Source organism: Excalfactoria chinensis, chromosome 4, assembly GCF_039878825.1.
Source record: "Excalfactoria chinensis isolate bCotChi1 chromosome 4, bCotChi1.hap2, whole genome shotgun sequence".
Classification (NCBI taxonomy): domain Eukaryota; kingdom Metazoa; phylum Chordata; class Aves; order Galliformes; family Phasianidae; genus Excalfactoria; species Excalfactoria chinensis.
Genome location: NC_092828.1, coordinates 51,643,860 through 51,664,958, shown reverse-complemented (window position 1 = coordinate 51,664,958; position 21,099 = coordinate 51,643,860). Strand labels below are relative to the sequence as shown.

The following is a 21,099-nucleotide window of genomic DNA, read 5'->3' as shown; positions in this document are numbered from 1 at the left end:
AAAATGAGGGACGTACAGAAGGTGGCACAGGTAGACACATCTAAAAATCACAGAATGGCCCAAGCTGGAAGGGACTTCAACAATCATGAATCTCCAAACCCCCCCGCCACAGGCAGGGCCACCAGCCTCTACATACTAGACCAGGTTGCCCAGAGCCCCGTCCAACCTGACCTTGAACACCTCCAGGGACTGGAGCCCCACAGCCCCTCTGGGCAGCCTGTTCCAGCACCTCACCACTGTCATAGTAAAGAATTTCCCCCTGACATTCAACCTCAATCTTCCCTCCTACAACTTAAAACCACTTCTCCTTGTCCTGCTGAAAAAACTCAAGCTGACTGTACAGTTCAACTAAGCAGCCTCACATTAGCCATTACAACATTTCATTAAGCAGCACCTCAGCTTTTTCAGCAAATAAAGGCTGGCCAATCTCTGTCATTTAATTATTTCTGTTGTTCTTGGTTGGGGTGTTTTATTTTATTTTTATTATTGCTGTTCTTGTTTTTAAGATGCGAACATTTCATTTCAGAATCTTACTTCAGAATCTCATGAACTTCTGTCCCTGAGGGACAGCTCATTTAAACATCACATGCAAGCTGTCTTCAAAACTGTAGGTTACTACTACTGTTCATAATCACTTATTAGCTAATTTAAAAAGATTATTTATATTCTTACTTGTCTAGGTTTTCCAGCAATGAATTGCAGACTATTGTCAAATATCCAGCATCCACTGCATAATGAGAGACATCTAAAACAAATAAATATACCGCAGGCTGAGGAGGACGAAGCTACAAAGTAAAAAAAAAAAAAAAAAAGAAGAAAAAAAATCAAATAAAAAAAAATCAAAAATCATAGTTAAAGAAATGCTAAAGAACTTCAGTCAATAGAAAGGTGACAAAGGCAACGTTCAGAATAATGCAAGCTACGCATCATATCAAAGAATAAAATTAACAGCCAGGTAAATACATTTTTAATACAATTCTCAGTGGTTAATGATCCTTATTAGCAGTAAGTATACAACGTTATTTTCAGAGCAAAAATCCAATTTGTTAGACTCTCCCTCCAACACTAAACTCAAGCATCAAGTTTTTCTTCCAGATACAAAATTTACTCTTCTAAACATCACTGACCTTTCAAAATGGGGACGACACAATACATTATCCTGTGCTAAAAATTGTCTACTGACAACTACATAGTAAGCTATACTTATTCAATTCCAAACATCTTGGCTACAGTGCTCCAATTCTATTTCAAAAGTGCAATTTACTTTTGCTGCATTTATTGATGTCATTATGAGCAGGGTCAATTTCCAAGCTTTGTTTATCATCCTTTGAGACAAGACTGCTATTACAGCAATCATAGGTTGATTACTGGTTAGAAATATAATAATAATTTGAATCCAGCTCTCTTGTTATTTCACTACCAGTTTTTCAAGACCTCTTCACAAAGTGGGGGAAATCTAGAAACTACACTGCTCCACAATCAAAACAAACTACACAATGTTAAACTGCACTGGATTGAATATATACATTTGCCAAAACTCAAAATAAATATGAACTTTAAGTGTTCTCTGGTCTTGGAGCACCTTCATAGGAAATTTGCTACATACCACCAGAGCAACATGTCATGTTCAACGTTAAGTTCAAGTACATTCATATTAACGTGCAATTTTGCGAAAGCTCACCACAAAAAATCATTTATTACCATGTAGTCAGAGGAAGCAATGAATTCCACTGTAGAATTTTGGACCTCTGGCCGTTTGTGTGGCTCACCATAAGATCGTGTCAGAGGATTATACATAAATTCTTCAGGAACTAGGAAAAAAGAAGTTTCCAGAATTTATACGCTTGCTAGCAAATAAGAACAATCATTGAAATGAACACAGACAGATCTCAATTATTAACAGAAAAAAAATATTCACATTAAGAATATGCGACAAAAACATCCCATGCAGCATCGAAGTTAAATAACTAGAAACAAAAGAGGCTTTATTTTCAACAGTAACACAACCCAAGTGTTGTAAGAAGGAATGCAAGTAGAGTATTTCACAACAAGCTTCAGTCTCTACTGCTTATCATAATATCTGGTTTACATTGCACACAGTATTTAGCTGTCATCATCCTTCCAGTTGTATATTACAATGGCAGAACATGGAGTAAACTGATTTTATTACACAAGTAAATTGGGGTAATTTGATTACATCCTCAGCCTCCCATAGAATTGCAAAAATATTTTTTCTTAGGAAATGCACAGAATCTGAAAATATCTAGATATTTAAAGAAAACATTTTAAGATTACTATCATTTTAATCTACTTCTACACTGAAGTAGATTAAAATGATAGTAATCTTAAAATTGGAGTGGTGCAATGCAAATACTAGAAATATATTAACGCAAGCTGCATCTGTTACAAAACTTACCATCATTAACTCTATAGCATAAATTGCACTTCCACCTCCTTTGATCAATGAAAGAAACAAAAGGGTTGATGTATGTCCTGCAGGACCTGCATCTCACTATTGTGCTTGATGTTATCACTGGTAATTGCTAAAAAGAAAGAATACAAAGTTGTTACAAAGGTAGATAACACATTTTATGAAGACCTTTATTGTGCAGCACAGTGTATAAAAGCTTCAAAAGCCTAGACATTATATCATCTTTTATTATCTTTCCTAGACCATTTTCACAGTGTGTAACAATGCCTATTAAACATCTACTTAAAATCAGTAAAAGTAATAACAGCAATTATCTTAATCCAAATTCATTAATCTTAGACACCATACCCCTTTTAAACAAAATTAGTCAGTTACAATAATACGGCCATTACAGCATGATTAGTTACTAAAGGACAAATTTGTGACTACAGATGCTAAGACAGCAAACATTACATGCCCAACAACTCACAGGAATAAATAAAAAAAAAGGTGTATTCAGATAAGTTATCAACCTTTCTACATAATTGTAAACAAGCTAGATGGAATGGAGCAGCAACTCAACAGCCTGAACACAGTTCCAATTTTTCAATCTTATATTGTGTGTAGCATCTATTGCCTGTATTACTGGCATGATAAATGCTGTCATGTTAACATTGCCTTTCAAGAAAGCACTGTAAACACCTTCTCAAAAACTGCCCTATGGTCTTGACCCTCACACTCAAAACTTCAATTCAGAGCTCCAGAAAACCACTGGCAAACAAATCTTTGTTTGCCATTTCAACAGTAAGGGAAAAAAATAAAATAGCAGAGCAAGTCCCAAACTTTTCCCTTACCAATTTCAATGAAGTAGCAATTTCAAGGTTTCAATTCCTTCTCTTTTAATTTCCAAACTTTTTCTTTCTTTTTACATCTTCTGTTAAATTTAGCAATTATAGGTCACATATCTTATCCTGTCTGATCCAAAAAGGATATTAAAGTGTATTAAATATATATACTATATATACTAAAAACGTAAGCTACTTTACCGTTAAGTCTCTGAAGGGATGTAGCAGCAAACCCAAAGGAAGTTTAGCTTTATTTAACAAAGCCTGTGTCTGTGGGATATTTGTCAGTGTACATCGAAATGAACTGAAAAGAAATAAAAATGATATTTTTTTAAACATGCAAAAAACACTGTGTTAACTCGTGATTTTAAAGAACTCTGAAATTTAAGAACACCTATATTTTACGAAACTGATATAAAAAGTAATGGAAAAGGACTTAGAAGAAAACTTTCAGAATAATCGAAAAAGACTGCACATCACTTAAGTAGTTTAATAGCATATATACAGCAAAACAAACTTGAAACAAAGAAATAACTGCTTTAAATGTAACGTTCAATTTAAAATGACAGGTTGCGTTCATTCTCAAGATCTTATTTTTTGTTAATGAGGGAACTAAAGAAGGAATCCAGCGTTCACTAGTCCAAGAAAGCAAAATTCATGTAAGAAACCAGCAGAAGAGTATCTAAAATACCGAGACAATCAAAACCTCTTTTATTCATGCAATGCAACATACAGGACTGATCTCAAATTAGAAGTAGTATAAAAGAAACCCAAAGTTTCAACAACACTGTACAGTGCTCCATGCCTAAGACTGATTTTGAGATCCTCATTTCTGATCTGTTTTCTGGTGGGAACATGCATAGCTAGTAGGGCAGTCATATGAGTTAATCTGGAGCAGTGAATACCTATCTTTTTCTAATTAGAATTAAAGTGTTTGGGGGGAAAGAAATTTTCACTATTCTGAGCTGCACCTGACTTAAAATAGCAGATGGATGTTAATTGGAGGTAAAAGTATTCATCGTAATTGCAGTATTACAATGGTTGAACATACTCAATTTAGTATATTAAGGTATGATCATCATAGTTTTCTGGAACAAAATCCTATGTAATATTCCAAAAAAAATTCGATGTCAAGGTGTTTCGGTATGTATTCTTTTATTTATTTTAAGAAGGATAACAGAAGGCAAAGATGCAGCAGGTTTCTTCATGTTTTAACAAGAAAGCTACACTCATACTACATACAAAGCATGCTGATGGCAGGACAACTTCAAGTTTTGCGTAAGAATGCAGAGGATAAACTTACTTTCAAGTAAAGGGGATTATACTATTACAAAGATTTCAAAATAGTAGCCTGCTTATAATTATTTGTAATATCAAAAAAAACATGTAAGTCATCACTGAAGCATGTAACACACTCTTTTAGACATAGTATACTTACTCAGGACTGCAGTTTAATTTTCTAAGATCAGAATTCAAGTTCGGCACAGGAGCTGGAACTGAAGATACAGGTAAAATATTTCTATCTTGTGTAAGGTTTACAGGTCTTAAGCCTTCTGGCTGCTGAGAATGCTGCAGACTTAACCCTCCTAAGGAAGAGGACAGCTGGTTCACACCCGGATATTGCTGGAAAAAAAAAAAGGAAAAAAAAAACGCCCCAAGAGCATTGCAAGCTGATAAGCATACAGTCATGTTTACATAACTATCTTAAATCTTCTTGTTTTGGTGACATTTGCTTGCTGAGGGTTATTACAGAAAAAGCAGTGTATACGAATCCGTAGGCTTGGTTTTCTACATGCCTTCACACACACTTCTTTGCACTGCTAATAGGAACCAGGTACACAAGTGTTTGGTGATCTTTGACACCAGCAGAGCCACATCATGAACTCCAGTTTTGAGGAGCTTTTTCATCTGGACTCCAGGCCACATTTTACATGCAAGATGGTTCACTGGTGTAAGTAGACCTCTCCTTATTGCTTTCATTAATAAAGTACAGATCATTAGAACGATAAACCTTAAAATCATAGCTGCTATTAATAACTGGATTAATTAATAGAAGTGGAGTGGTTATGCTTCATTATTTGGCAACATACTTCAAATTTCAGTTCAAAAGCCTTCCAAGAAAGTCAGAGCTACGAGATCAGCATGACACTCAGCATTTACTAGTTCACAAATTATAAACATAAAATGTTGAAAAGAAAGAAAAAGAAGAGACTTCTTGTTACATCAAATAACTTTCGAAAATACAAACCTGTGGATAATGCTGAAACCCAGGATGGTGGCTTGGATTAGTGGGCTGCACGGGAGTAGGTGGTGCTGTATTTTGGTAGGCAGGCTGCAATGCTGGATATCCATAACCAAAGGGCTTAGAAGTTTTGGATGTTTGAGGGGCTGGTGGAGTAGGAACTGGGCTACTGCTCACAGAGCGTGTCTCTGGAAGAACAGAAATATCCATCAGATATTCAACAGTATTTCAGTTTCCTGGTTAAAACATCAACTCCTGAATGCATTTAAACAGCACTTTTCCCATTTATAATTTTTGCCTTACCCACCAAGATTTTATCTGCACTGATCACATAAATAATCCATTAGCAACTACATCTACTGCAGGTGATGGCAAAAGGGGTTATACATGAGAAGATAACCACACACTTATGTATCTACTATCCAAAATTTCTAAACGTCATTCTACAAAAAACAAACAGAGAAACCTCCGTAGGTTTTAAAATGACGAGTTTTTCAATTAAAAGGGGACAAAAAACAAAAGCCGCCTTCATACACCCTTCTACCTATGTTATGTCCAGGATTTACCACTGATGCTTAGTCTCTTCTCTAGCTACTTACAAACACACTTAAAAAATAACTCTGAGATGAAAGAATTAACCCCTACATATAGACACAGTGCTTTTCTTGAAGATACCCATGTCCCTCCTGTCTATTCCTGCAACAGAGCTTGCTCTCATGATAAAGGCTAAAATGAAAGCAATACACAGTCCTCAACCCACAGAAAATGTGACAGCCATAAAAAAATAGAAATAAAAAATACAACAACACTACTCTCTTGAATTCAATGCTTTCAAAAATCAGATAAGATTCAGAAAAATTCAGGCTTGGTAAAATCTGAAGAAAAGTTTAATGTGAATCACCTAAAAAAAAAACAAAACAACACCAACCTCTAAGAAACTAGCTTTGGTTCAAACAGTTCAGATGGGTGGGGTAAAAATAAAAATAAGTTAATCCTGCTGTTCTTTGAGGAAAACAAAAGGAATGAGCTGTTTTCAGAATAAGCCTTCAGCAGGATCAAAGTGTTTATTACCTGAAAAATTAAAACTCATACTTGTGCAGTCGCGCCTCTTCTGCCCTTACTGCACCAACTAGACCATACAGAAAGAGCAGTATCAAGATTTTACCTGATAGATTTTGCTTTACACAAGAACCCTTAAGCTAAGCAAACTACTGTGACATTCTTAGATGATCAGATCCCCCAAATTAATTTGGTATTTACAATATAATAATATATATCACAATATTGACTAACATACCTACAAGTACCCTTGCCACCTGCTCCCAAAATGACAGATTTGAAGACTGAGGTAGATCATACAATACAAACCCAACACTCCTGATATTTGTAAAGATAAAAATAAGCAACACACCATCTATGCTTTTCAAAGTAACCTGATCCAACCATCTTTGCTAACTGCTACCTTTGCTCTCCCAAAACTTCAATGGTGCACGTCAAGTACTATCAGCTCCTAAGCCAACACAATCAGGCACACAGCAAAACTTAAGAGAAAGATGACTGCTTTCACACAGAGCATACTTTCAGCACTAATCAAAGCAAGGCTTGATCTCTCTGAAATCTACCCTAGATCCTATAAAGGTGAAAGGTAATTCATCTCACCTGCTCAATGATTGACAATAATCAACATCAGAAAGGGGGAAAAAAAATAAATCACAGACAGTAGATACTTAAGTAAATTAAAACGAACAATTCAGAATTCACATGCAACAGCATTACCTGGATAGCCACCTCCTTCCAGGGCATCATAATTGTTCAGAACAGGAGACGCACTGCTAGTAGTAGAAGAACTATCAAGTGCTAGAAAAAAAAACAAGAACAAAAACTGAGGTGAATCAAATGGTAAATCTTTGAGATTTTTTTTTTCTAAAAACTCTGTTAAGGAACCGTGAAGATTTATTTCAAACAAACAAACAACAACCACACAATAACAACAAACACTGTAGCCCTAGGATTTGAAAGCTATTATCACTGCAAAACGGAGGGCGAAGAAAAGATGAACAATCAACACATTTTTAGAAACAAATGGCAAAAGAGATACACGGTAGGACAAAAACAATGCAAATAAATTGCTTCTTGAAATAATAATAAAAAATTAATTCCAATTGATTCTTTCTGGATTACATGAAACAAAGTGATGTACAACATTTTAAAGACAGACTGCCATGATTTCCTTCACAGCTCCAAACAATAGAAGACTCCCATCATTTTCAGAGTGATCACGCACAATCCCCACTTCAGGCTAAACTGAACCAATGTACCAGCATGGTTGGGTTTTTGGTGGTTTTGTTGTTTCCTTATTTTGTGTTCTAGAAATGGAAGGAAACTGGATTCATTATTTCATGCATGGCACAGCTTTGCTATGTCCTACTACTGAGAAGTCAAAATATGCTTTTACTAGGTCAACAAGATAAACACTTAAGAGTTTAAGTACATTGTTCTTCACTAGATGAGAAGAGTTTGTTCTGCCTTCCAAAAGAACATCAAGATACGTGCACAACTCTGAACATGTAAGACTAATTCAAGATTCCCCATTTAATCACCATGTTACTAGTTAGACATTTTTCTCCACAATAAGCTGTAGTCACAAAATGAAATCCATTTAGAATACAGTTGCACATAAAATTAATTTGTTCTTTATCCTTGGAAGATATTAATGACAGAATGAATTACAAAAAATAAATACTATATGCTTCCCAAGTTCAGCTGGAACAGGCAAGAGAAAGCACAGTGACTAACACAGAAAATAAGAAAATATTTCCAATGCATGCTGGAAACAAAAATAATGCAGCTTAGTTCTGCTTCTACTAAAAACAAAAACAACAAAAAAAACCCAATATCAATAAAATCAAGCAGCATTTTTGACATACGGAGATGTTTTAGCTAAACTACAATCTCAGATATTCTGAAGCACAAACAGCATCTGCCTAACAAAAGAACTCCCTTCAGAGCATCCCATATACTTACTGAAGAGCTTACACACAAGGTCTTTCCTTTTTAAGACTGCTGAAATTTTGTAACACTTATAGTAGTCAGGGTACCATCGAGGACAGAAACTAATATATGCCCTACTCTCCTCTGGAAACTACATAGTTTACTACTAGAACAATGAGTTGTACAGTTCCCTGCAGATAAGAAATAGCTTTGGAATCTAAGGCAGCTACACGCATCTAAAATTTCACCATTTTCCCTCAATAAAAACATAAGAACTTCCACAAAATTAAATAGCTGCCCTATACTTAAAATAAACTCCAATAGCTCTTCACTAGGAAGACTAGGAAAAAGGGGAAAAAAAGTTTTAGAATTAAAAAATAGAAATAATTATAGACACTATCTAGGCAGAGGTGATACTTACAAAATGCTTTTGAAATTACCTAGTTATTTACATCAATGTAACTTAAGCCTTCACACAGTTAGCAAGGTAGTCAAGGTCCAAGTACAAAAAAGCTTTGAGAACCTACATAAACACAGACAACCAGATGTACAACACACCTGTTGTTGGTTGGCATAAAACCACTGACACAGCCTGAGCAAGAGATCTATTATAATATACGTTAACCCCTGGTGACAGCATAAAACAGGAAACACATTAGTTAAGCAAATTATGCTTCGCCCTTTCACTCTTTTGCATGTGAATTTTGAAAACAAAAATAGCTCAAAGACTTCAGGCTTTAACGGAAGTACAGAACTCCAGAAATTAGAATGGCAGAGTGTAAGGAAATTTAGTCTCTAGTTGGTGTGGAGAACAAGATACAGGAAAAAAATTGTGATCAATAAATACAACTTTGACACAGCCTTTTAAAAGAAGCTTTGGGGGGAGTGGGAATTAGGCAAACATACTTTCCTGCAAAAAATTCAGCAGAAAGCCCTGCATGAAAAAAAACAAAACTGTATTCTTTAGAAAGCGGAGTTCAAACAGCATCTGCCTCACAACCACCAAAGCAAACTTTTCCTTGAGTAAGCTGGAAGAAATAGTTGCCATTCAAGAAATTAAGGTGGCAAAGAAGCACTGAATTTGAAAACCAGTCAGTTCTGACAAATTCAGACAGAAGTCTTGCAGCCAAGAGCCTAACCAAGCAGGTCAAACTGCTTCCTAAGAAACAGTAAATGCATTTAGGTTGCCACAAAGCAAGCAGGTTAAAACTCAACCTCATGTGTCTGAGCTGCAGAGATAATGAAAGAGGAAAAAAAAGAAAAATGAAATAGATTATATGATTGTCTTAAAAAACTCAAACTTAAAATCTTTCAATATATACTTTACTACCTTAATTGTAAGGCTTCCCTATACACAGAATGGGCAACCAGGTAAATGCTGTTTAATATTATAAAAATGGCATGCAAACTAAGATCAATCTACAGTTCTGTATATTGCTGTCTTCACTTGGTAACTTAAAACTTACTTAAAATAAAAATACTAAAACTCACTGAGTTTTTTAAGCTGTGAATATTACTTAATGAGACACATTAAACATCTGATATTAACATGAAAAGAAACAGAACATTCAATGACCACTACCAAATTCCTTTTTGTTTGCAATAGTACTTAATGTTTTGGAATTTTCTAGTTAACTTAAAACTTTCTGTCTTAAAGAAAGAAAAATAATTGCAGGGGAAGGAAATATGGAACCAAACTTGAGTAGGGAGAGAATAAGATACTGGTGTAAAGCTAAAGCCAACCTGCTTCCTCATCCTCCTCATCCTCTTCCTCATCATCTGAACTTGATGACAAGGGAGTTGGTGCAGAGCTAGCTTGATTATTAACATATCCACCATACTGCATGCCTGTGAATTGGAAAGCACAAACATAAGAATCAGACAGACAGGAAAGATGAGAAACAAAAGTCACAAATCATCGCAATAAAAGTGAGAGATATTAGCCATTACAGAGAAAATCCCAACATGCAAACAGTTGAATGTACAACCCTATACCATCTAGAGAACCAGACCCACAGCTGATCTATGAACTATGTACAGCAGAAGCAGTTTTTAGTGAGCAAGTGAAGTATTATTAGTAACACAGAAGTTAGCAGAAAGTGTTGCATCTGTGTGTGTAAAGTATATACACACAGACTTTCAGGATACATGGTTAATATCAGCTTAGCCTGGAATGCCTACATAAAGCAACATCTGTACATAAATATACTCCTTCCCAGGTAATTTTAAATTATGTTACAAAGGCATTGATACTCAAGTTTTACTTGACACAGTTGCTATATAAGGCAAGAGGCATTCACGTTGGAAGTGTGAAAGCTGTCAGAAATTAATGAAACATACTGCTGCTACAATGTGTAAGAATACAAACCTACACTTCAGCAACACATTCAGTGAAATGTAAGTGAAATTTCAGGCAAACCTGAGAACATCGTGTTATTTTAGAATCGGTGCCTAAATTCAAGCTTGTAGACCCATACTTAAATACTTCAAAATTACCATTTGTGTTTAAGACCTGATGACAACTCATAGACAGCTCCAAACCGTACACATACAATACTTAAACATATGTGAACAATACACAAAAGCAGCACATGCACATATCACTTTAAAAAGAGTAAAGCACACTGCAGTATTTTGTAATGAATGCACAATGTTACTAATTAAGCCTAAACATTTCCAAGAACTCTTAAGTTTCCTTTGCCATGGGACAGGGTTAGGACAGTTTTTGAAATACATTTGCAGCCAGAAAGAGACACACTAAGAGGAAACATAATTTCTCCTCCCAGCCATCTGGTGGACCATTACAACAAGACCTAAATCTTCAAAAGTCAGGAATTCGGGATTCTAATTCCCATATAAACAGTGGCACCATTACACTAGAGTATTTTTTTTTTTAAATCTTAACACTAAATAGCACTACAGAAGTGTCATGGCTACATTAAACAATCTGAAACCATCATGGTATTTATTAATCCCAACTCCAAACTGAATTCTACTACATCAACCTTTTTTTTAAGTAAAATATCAAGCACAAATGCTGTTATTTCCATGTGCTCCTCCCCCCCCCTCCCCACGTTAGCAGTAACAAAGCACTGCTTCAATTTCACTTAAGAAAAACAACAGAGTCGAGGCAAAGAGCATCAATACGCAGTGGATGTAAAAAGAAAACAGAGCAAAGGTTTATCATAGCATTCTTGGGAAGTTGTATCTTCCACACAGAGATTAGTGACTGACAGTATCTCCCTTCATCTAGCACATCAACATTATTACAACCCCAACCAAGTTTTTCCTCAATATAAGTAGGAAGCAATGAAGACGAGCAAGGTATGATGTTACAGTTCCTCTGTACTGTTAACACTGCTGCTTTGCATTCCCATGCCCTATGAAGGCTACCAAATGCACGTGGATAAGGATACAAAACAAAACAGAATTTTTTCTGTCCCCAAAGAGATTATAGCTGAAGAGACCACATACTTTTCTCAGGCCTAGGAAAACTCTTGATAAATAAGATAGAACAATTAAATCATAATGAAGGAGAAAAATCAACTTAAGATCACCAACATACAAGTAATACGTAAAAAAACAGAACAGGAAAGGTAACAAGAGTTAAAAAATCTGAAGTGTAACAGAAACAGAAGTCACAATGAAGAAGCACAGCACAAGTGCATAGACAGATTCCTAACTAATATCACAGAGGAAGAAGGGAAGTAGATCTACCTGAAAAGGACACACCAATGCAAAAATTCCAAGCACAGGCAAATGAAAGGAATGAATTAGTCATTCTACTGTGCCCCTTTGGAAGCTTTATAAAGCGTTGGGGAAAAAAAACAAACAAGTCAATAGATTCCTAATTCTAGGACTTTTCCAGTCACTGGTCACATAAATGAAGACAAGATGTGGTTCAGAAAGAATACTGCAGATAAACGAAAATATGTGTATGACAGTAATTTAGTAATAAGAAACTACAAGGACATTATGAAGTCGGGAGGCAGGGCTGGCTTAACTCTAACTTACCAGCTTGGGTAGATTCATTTGTTTTTATTTCTGTTGCCATCAGTACTACAGATTTCTGCCTTTAAGATACTGCCGCATTCTGCCAACACAACTGTTCAGCCACACCAACAAATCCATGAACTGATCTGGTTGAAAAATAACTTCATTTAAAAAGTCAACCTCGGGTGCAGAAGCCCCTCACTCTGGTTCACAGCCCAGTGGCTCAACCAGGAGGCCAGCACATGGGAGAAGGAAACGGAAGGACAGGCATGGGTGGCTGAACACAGCAATTCAAGCATTATCATAACTCATTGTGATGTGATAACCCATCCCGCTGAGTCTCGTTTACATTAGCCAATAATTTGTTAAGATCTTCCAGTCTTAAAAATTCCTCGCTTAAAAAAGGAAGGACGGTGCTAACCTATACTAAGAACTCGTCTGTCTATGAAACTAACTAATTATCTAGATATTTTAAGTAACAACCACTCATACAATAAAAGACTTTGAAACATAAAGTGTACGCTTATGTAGGTTAAGTTTCATAATAGAGGCCTCACCAGAAATGAAAAGGAAATAAGGACATGCAAAAATAGACTATATTTTAAAGATCTTCAGTTGCATAAGCCTTATACTTTCAATGCACATGCTATGAGGATAAGAACACTTTAATATTACAAATACTAAATTTACTAAGTGAACTCTCCTCTTTTTCTTTGCTTTGTATTATTTTCAGTTATTCATCAGTTCCTCTCAACAGCACAGAACATAAGGGAGTATATAAACAATAACCAGAAAGCATATATGCACACAAAAGTCCATTTCTAGGATGCCATTTTCAAGTAGATTACTTTTATCTGCATACATCAGTATGGATATTTAAGACAAAGCAGGCCTGAACACATTTTAGGTGTTTTTTCCCCCCTGTAATAACTTACCCAACTAAACAATTACGTAAGAATGCCTGCAGAGGGGTTTAAAAACAAAGAAACAGACTTAAAATAACACGAACTGTATTTCTAGAAGTTTTCCATGTAGACAACACTGCTATTGGGATAAAAGCAGTTAATTTTGTCACTGTATCAGAAACACATGTGAAATTCTAACAACCCAGAGAAATATTCAGAAGATATGTTCAATTTTTTTCAGTAGGTTAATTTCTACAAAAGAAGTTATCACACTTAATTGGTGCTAAAAAGGTATTCCAAGGGTACATTCTGTATTTCAGACTCCTAAAATAGAAACTAACTGAAAAAAAGTTTAGAAAGCCTCCTAATGCTTACAAAAATATCACTGCCTAAAAGTAGAAATTTATGTTTGATGAGAGACCGATTAATTACTGGTTACAATAAAGTAAATACAATTAGCTCATTGCAAGCACCTGATGACTTAGCTACGCATTCCTGATATACACATAGCACTGGTTAGGAAGAGTGCTCATCCAGCTACATACTGCACTAACCTTTACTTACATTAATGATTTTGAATTTAGTGCAGAGTTCAGCAGTATTAATAATTAATAATACTAGTATAATGACTATAATAACCATCATATTAATTAGGAATAATAATCTTGGAAATATAATAAGGTACATTATTTAGGAATCACTGCAGAAAACGCATAAATACATATATATACATACATATAAAATACATATACATATATATTTATACAGTGATAATGTGGTATATATACATTACCCATTAAGGCAAGCAAAATTAAACAACTAAGTTCTTTTTCTCATCTGCAGTAGGATTACGCTGTTTCTTTGGAAGTTAAGCAGCATTTTTGTTCTAGCAAACACACCTTCAGTACAACTAAATTCTACCCAGTACCAAAACAATCTATAGAACTGTGCAAGAATCAAGCACAGCTCTGAAAAGTGATTTATTTTCCTTAAAATAGTACACTGTACATAGCACTTGGTAGCAATGAATAATTATCTTTGTGAATTGATTCTATCTTTTTCACAGAAATTATTTCTTTAGATTCCTCACTCCACAGGAACAAAGGAAGAAACGGAAGTAAAGGAGAAGTTTAGACATGGGTGTCGGAGTACTCTGAAAGTTAAAAATGACAAGCACACTGTGATTGCCAAACACTACAGTTTTGAGAATTATTTTGAAGGCCAGCTATATCACCTTGTTCTAACTAAAACCAGTATCTACTCCTACTCTGCACTCCAAGTTGTTTTTCCATAAAGATTTAAAATTCTGAATTTACCAGAAGAAAACACAGCAAGAAAGAAAACATTGCAATAAATTAAATTAAGACTACTAGGAACAGAGATACTAAACATCCTAAAAGGCAACTCAAAATATCACAGCTACATTAGCAAGGCAGAAGGCTGAAGACCCACTCTGTATCAAGACACCACCAACATGAGAACAGGAAGAAGCTTACTAAGGGCCTCTGTGTTCTCCCACAGAACTCCTGCAATAGCTTTCAACAGGAGCTCAGAGCTGGCAGCTAGGCATTAGGAAAACAACTCCACCACTGCTAGTTTATATCTGATTTTGCAACAGATCGATTACAAAAGATACTTTTAAGCCCTTCTTCTAAGATGTCAGAATAGTGAACAACTTTTTTAAGAGAACTAAGGGTAGTGTTTTAAAAGGATGAGACGTGAGCGCCAGTAATGAAGGCAAAGACAGCAACAATATACAACCAGAAGAGATCAAACAGAGGAGGAAAAAGTAAAAAACAAACAGAACCAGAGTGCTGTGAACACTAAGGGAGCTTGACAAGATGAGAGAAGTCCTCTAGTCAGACAAATGCAGAAAAGCAATAAAGCTTCCAGCACTCACATCCACATGTGGAAAAGGGTAGAGGTCTGTATTATAATTTCCCATTCCCTTTCTGTACCTTCCGGAAGGGTTGAGTCCGGTGACTGAGTAACGGAGGGTGAGGACCGTGGCTGCGAAGAAAGGCCTGGAGCTGGAGTCCTCGCTGAAGAGATCAGAGCAGAGGAAGCAGGTGCCCCAAACCCAGGCTTGCTAAGCTGAGTGGTCTGGCTCACAGAGTGTGCGGGCTGTGAAGAATCAGTGACACCTGGTAACAACAGTAGAAAGTAGGATTGCTTTGGGTTGGTTTTGTTTTGTTTTGTTTTTTGTATTTACACAAGCAAATAAAAAATGCAAGCAAAGATATTTAAATGTTGATTTCACAATAACAGAAACAGCATAGTACTTCAGATAGATGGCCTGGAATGAAAAGAACCTCAAAGATCATTCAGTTTCAATCCCCTTGCGACAGGCAGGATCACCAACCACTAGAGCAGGCTACCCAGAGCCACATCCAGCCTGGCCTTGAGTGCCTCTAGGAATGGGGCATCTACAATCTTTCCAGGAAATCTGTTCCAGTGGAGATGCCTTCACACAATTATTTATGAAAAAGACGGACATTTTTGCTTTTTAATGTGAAAGGACTGTAATATAAAAAAACTCCATTAAAATGAACAGACTGCTCTGACAACCAACAGTAAAAAGAAAGATGTAAGGTAGCACAAGCAAGATTAAGCAGAAGCTAAATGAATGCATTTTTATTCCATCTCCCAAATGCAATACTTTCAGAGGTTCCTCTTCCCAGGTAAGAGGAATGCAGGGATATCTTCCTACCCACAACCCTCTCACAAGCAGAAAACTTGCAAGTCAGCTGCATGTGACCAGGATTCTGCCTCTCTCATGGGCTCCAGGTGTTGTGCAATTTGTTACCCAACTACAAAACCCATTTCTAAGCAATCTGCTTCAATCAGCTCCAAGTACTCCACAGAACTTCTGATGTGTTTTAAACATCTGGACTAGATATAATCTGCTTTAAAAAAAATAAAATCAGATTAATGCTTTGAGAGATTTAATGGTCCAGTTGAAATTCCTATCAGATAAGGACAATGTAAGTTCAATTAAGTTTATGTTAAACAGTCACTCTTTGTTCATAAATCAGCAAGAACATTATATCAGCATTCGTTTTAAAAACAATTGCTTTTTAAAAACTTCTGATAGACCAAACCATTACATACATCAGTAGGAAAATAAAGATCTGACCAGCTCAATGGGTCAGCATACCAGAAGAAGTTAAGCAGAAACAAAATTCAAACACTTACATTTTTAAAGTATTAATTTAAATTACAGAATTCAGTGAATGATGCATGTGTAATTTGAGCTTTGCTTCCCCTGCACAAATAACAGAGCAGCACATACAACCTTAGACTTTTTCCTCAATAAAAGAGATGATATTTGACAGGACTTCATGGGGAAGTTGAGGCCTCAGAAGAAGAACCTTCAGAGGTTCAAAAGAGGCTTAAAATGACCCTCTTGTTTTCCTTACTCATCTTCAAATTTGGCAGCAGATTTTTTGCCATCTTAATGACACTTTTATTTATAATGCAGTTTTTAAACATAGTGTGCAATACATACACTACTTCCTTGCAACTATTACCAAAATCTAGATTAAAACATATTTCTCCAAAGTACATGCACACAGCATTTTCTATTGAAATGTATTTGCTGTAACCTACATTTCCACACAATGCCTCACAGATTTCCCTTGGAAGCACCAGCATCTGCCAGCAGAGATGATGTCCTGGTAGCTAAACAGCCTCCTCAAACAACATAAATGAGATGCTCTGGGAGGATCTGTGATGTTAGCATACTTACCTTGCTTTAGCAGCAGCAAGAGCTCTGCATAGCATTTTGGTACTTTCCACACTTCAAGTCAATAAAGCAGTGATCATAGTTTCAAGCACCGCCATAAAGCAGTCTACATTTTAACAGCACCACATGCTTAAAGTCAAAACTGGTTTACACTTGAACTAGCTGAAGATTCAGTACTCCCTTGCCAGATACTAGATTCCTATTTTTAAGCACAAGCTATCCAAAAATTTCCTCTAAAATGATGGAGATCCTTACTTGAATAAAATTAATCTCTCTCATTACAGTAAGAGAATGTTTTTAAACTTGGAGCAAAAAATAATACAGCTTTTCTCTTTTTATGGAAGTTGAGAAATTACACGTTAAACTTTATTTGGTGACGAGAAAGTTTTGGGAAGCCACAAGTAAAAGTGAACAAACTTAATCTGTAAAAATATGTGAATAATTCATCATGAGACAATCTGCAGTTATGGTAAATTTTCTACTAGTATTCTCTTTTTCTTGACTAGTAGCAAGCCTGTCTTGCAATACAAGTACTGCTCAGTTCAGGATGGCATACTACATTCCAGGGACAAAGCTGGACTGACCACCCACTTAAAGTTTCCTATTAGCTTATCCAGGATAATGCTGGTTAGCCCATAAAGCATTCAGACCAAGGAAGATCTTCATTATGCTGCAATAAATACAAAACCCCATTGCACTGACACAACATTCTCAGTAGTTCCCCCTCACCTATAAGCCTTTCTTTATGCATGCTAATGTTTCATTCATGTCTTTCAACCACGAGGATACCCTGCTCTAAAAATTGCCAAATGATTTTGTAATCAGCTCCTGGGTTACAAAAGTCTTGCACCACGTGTACTGTTAAAAGATGTGCTACAATCTTTGGAAATGTGGGAATCAGAGATAAACTGTCATTTTTCCTACATACTATCACCAGAAGTTATTGTTTCCAACTTGAGACCCAAAGTAGCAGGTGAAAAAGTTTACCACAGCAGTACTATCAAGTTTTCAAAGGAAATTAGAGATCTATCTGTTTTAAACCACTACAGGCACAAGGTTGATTGTTCCCCCGCCCAGCTTAGCATTTAATTTCTACGGAAAGATTTACAACCTCCTTGCAGTATCCTATCTCCACAACTTTCCACATCTCTGCTGCAGTTATATATACAGGATTATAATACCCATGTTATATATATAGGATTATAACATTTCTACAGAAGTGAGACAGCAAGGACTTCAGATCCCTATGTGACGTAAGGGGAAGGATGTGCACGAGGTCAAGAAACGCAAGTGTCTCCAGGTCAAGCTGCCTGCCTATGATTACTGCACAGCAGACAAGATCCATAAAGCAAAGAAATCCATTCCCATACACCCCTCTGGAGTTTTTCCCTCAATGATGGGATCAGAGGAGACTAAGTAAAATGTGGGCATCCTGACTGACAGAACACTCAGATCCACACTGCCTGTAGCATAGCAGGACATTCAGAATTTCAACTGAGATAAGCTGGAAAAACAATAAAGAAAGCTACTGAAGTAGAAAGGCCCTGAGCAATACAGTGGGTTATTTACATAGGATAGCACTGCTCTAGACAGATTTATAGCGATAATATTCTGCAGAAATATAGAATTGAAAATTACAATGAAAAATGTCTTCATGGTACTCCAACTAGCAAGTAGGAGAGGGTAATCAAAATTTATTTACATGAACAGCCTCAGAAAACACTCAGAAATTTCAGCATATTTTAAGCAGTTTTCAAGCAATTTTGCACAGAAGAGACCAAATCTGTTTTCTGTCACTGTTTTCTTCCTGAATATTTCATCCTCCCCGCTGTTCTCCAGAAGTTCTTTTTATGAACTGTTTATCATTTCCTTGGATTGTTCGCATGTTGTGCTCTTTCCAAAGATGTACAAAAACTGGCAAGTCATTTTCAAGTTTCAACTTTTCTTTTTTTAAAGACAGCCAACACTTTGAATTCTCTATTTAAAAGCATTCCATCTGATTACAATAAAACTGCACAGAGAAATTCAGAAAGTATTTCAGTGCACCAAAAAGCAACTCAATTAAGCCAAGACCAAACAAGAGTTTGGCATCTGCCATTAACGTGGCAATCTATCAGTGTTTTTAATATATTTTAAGCCAAAGATATTGAATTCTATACTTTAAAAACAACAAAGGAAAAAAAAAAAAAAACAAAAAACAACAGCAAACCAATAAAAACAACAAAAAAAATCCCAACACTCTGACTTCATTAATGATGTCATTCTGTAAAATTAAATAATGAGAGGCTGGTAGGCCATGAATCCTAACTTGGGTAGTTAGAATTCTATCTGTATCTAATGGAATTATATGTGACAACTCCATTGGATGAAACATCTATTGCTACTTACAATACTCAAATATTTGTATCAATACCACAGAAAGAATGGGACCCTGTTAGTTCAGGCTTCACTTTGTAAATTACTGTGATACTGCACCAAAGCTGCTATTCGAACAGCATTTCAGCCGGTTGTGCCAATGTTGCCAGTAAACCAGACTGTTTTCCCTTCAGTCTGCTAGTGGTTAATTTGATCCCTCCCAGTCAGCAAACACAGAATCACTTCTGTGTTGAGTTTCAACTTGAAAAATGGTACAGATTGAAAAGAAAGAATTATGTTCCAAATAAATCAGTTTCTTGATAGAATTCACCATGCAGAAAGGATTAAGCCTTTAAGCACTATTATTTTCAGTAGCTTTGTAAAGCCTTCTCCCCCCTTTTTTAAGAAAAAAAACAAACAGTTTTGGCTTGGAAATATTAAATAAACACGCACAGAGTACTATACAGAGACAGAATTCACAGCTCCAAAAACTAAGCTGAAGGATACCATGCTCATAGTATGGAAACAAAACAAAACAACATTGAAACTAAAGTCAACCCTGACATGTACTGGATGAACTTGATCTAAACTAAGCTGGTGCTCCCACTCAAAGCTTTACCATCATCAAAACCATGTTCCTTGGTCTTAGGAAGCTCCAACTACAAGCACTCCAAAAACAATTTTGATGCTTAACTATAATCTGAAATATCTGGCATAAAGGAGGAAACATTCTACAGCTCACTAATACCCATCTCATCAGAAAACTATTAGTCTCCCACAGCTTACAAGTCAGAACTGTATCAAGTCAGAACACTACCAGTATAGGACAATCAGAATTTTCTTCCACACACTGTTTAGAGAATACAGAGGGACAGCAAAATGCTTCATTATGTAAGCCCTCCTCACACGCATCTAATTCCTTCCACTTTTCCTACCCTATGAACTTGTAGTCACCCTTCTCACAGAGCAGCAGAAGCTGAAGCTACCAGCAAGGACTGGGCATTAGTGCAACTTCAGCTTGTACTCCCTTCACCTCATTCTCTACTGCTACAATGCTAAAACTGTGCTGTTGTTGATTAAAAAAATAAAATAAAATCAGCTACAACCACCTGAACAGCTGCCACATGCATCTGCTTCTTGAAAAAAAAAAAACAACTAACAACCACATTGGCCCCAAACCCATTTAAGTTTCTGAACTGTCTGAAGAGAGAGAGTGCATGTGTGTTCACTTAGGTAGAAGTTAAAGAACAAACTTAAGTCATAATGTCAAAAATTTCTCTAGTCATCAAATGAAAAACGTGTATTTGCAATTAAAAGATTGCATTCTCCTTCAAAACAGCAAGAAAAGCCTTCCCTTCCAAGCTACTTAAAAAATAAGAATAACCCTTAAACTCCCCCAGTAGTGTCTTTTTCTGTATCTCTCAATAGGAGCATGTCAGTGATAGCATTAGCTGCTATTGTGAGGAGCGTGGTAACCAAATGAGAAAAGCTTCCAGAATCGATAAGGATAGAATTCAAGATTATAACACAGAATTTCAAAGAATGATCAAGTACAAAACAACAAAAGCATGGAATTTCTGATGATTTCCAGGTGCATCCTTTAAAGAACACCA

General features: G+C 36.1%; 1 protein-coding gene across 2 annotated transcripts in view; it reads right to left on the bottom strand.

Annotated features, from left to right (window-relative positions):
• Window positions 1-21,099, bottom strand: part of SEC24B (SEC24 homolog B, COPII coat complex component) — a 42,193-nt gene that overhangs the window by 14,762 nt on the left and 6,332 nt on the right. The window contains exons 3-11 of one of the 2 annotated variants that reach the window (XM_072336204.1): window positions 15,345-15,530; window positions 10,232-10,336; window positions 7,274-7,354; window positions 5,504-5,685; window positions 4,694-4,878; window positions 3,457-3,559; window positions 2,417-2,543; window positions 1,702-1,811; window positions 673-785 (exon numbers count right to left, since the gene is read on the bottom strand). In XM_072336204.1, coding sequence (XP_072192305.1) covers window positions 673-785; window positions 1,702-1,811; window positions 2,417-2,543; window positions 3,457-3,559; window positions 4,694-4,878; window positions 5,504-5,685; window positions 7,274-7,354; window positions 10,232-10,336; window positions 15,345-15,530 — 1,192 coding nt within the window. The remainder of the gene's footprint in view (window positions 1-672; window positions 786-1,701; window positions 1,812-2,416; window positions 2,544-3,456; window positions 3,560-4,693; window positions 4,879-5,503; window positions 5,686-7,273; window positions 7,355-10,231; window positions 10,337-15,344; window positions 15,531-21,099) is intronic. The other variant, XM_072336205.1, reaches the window with a different exon arrangement.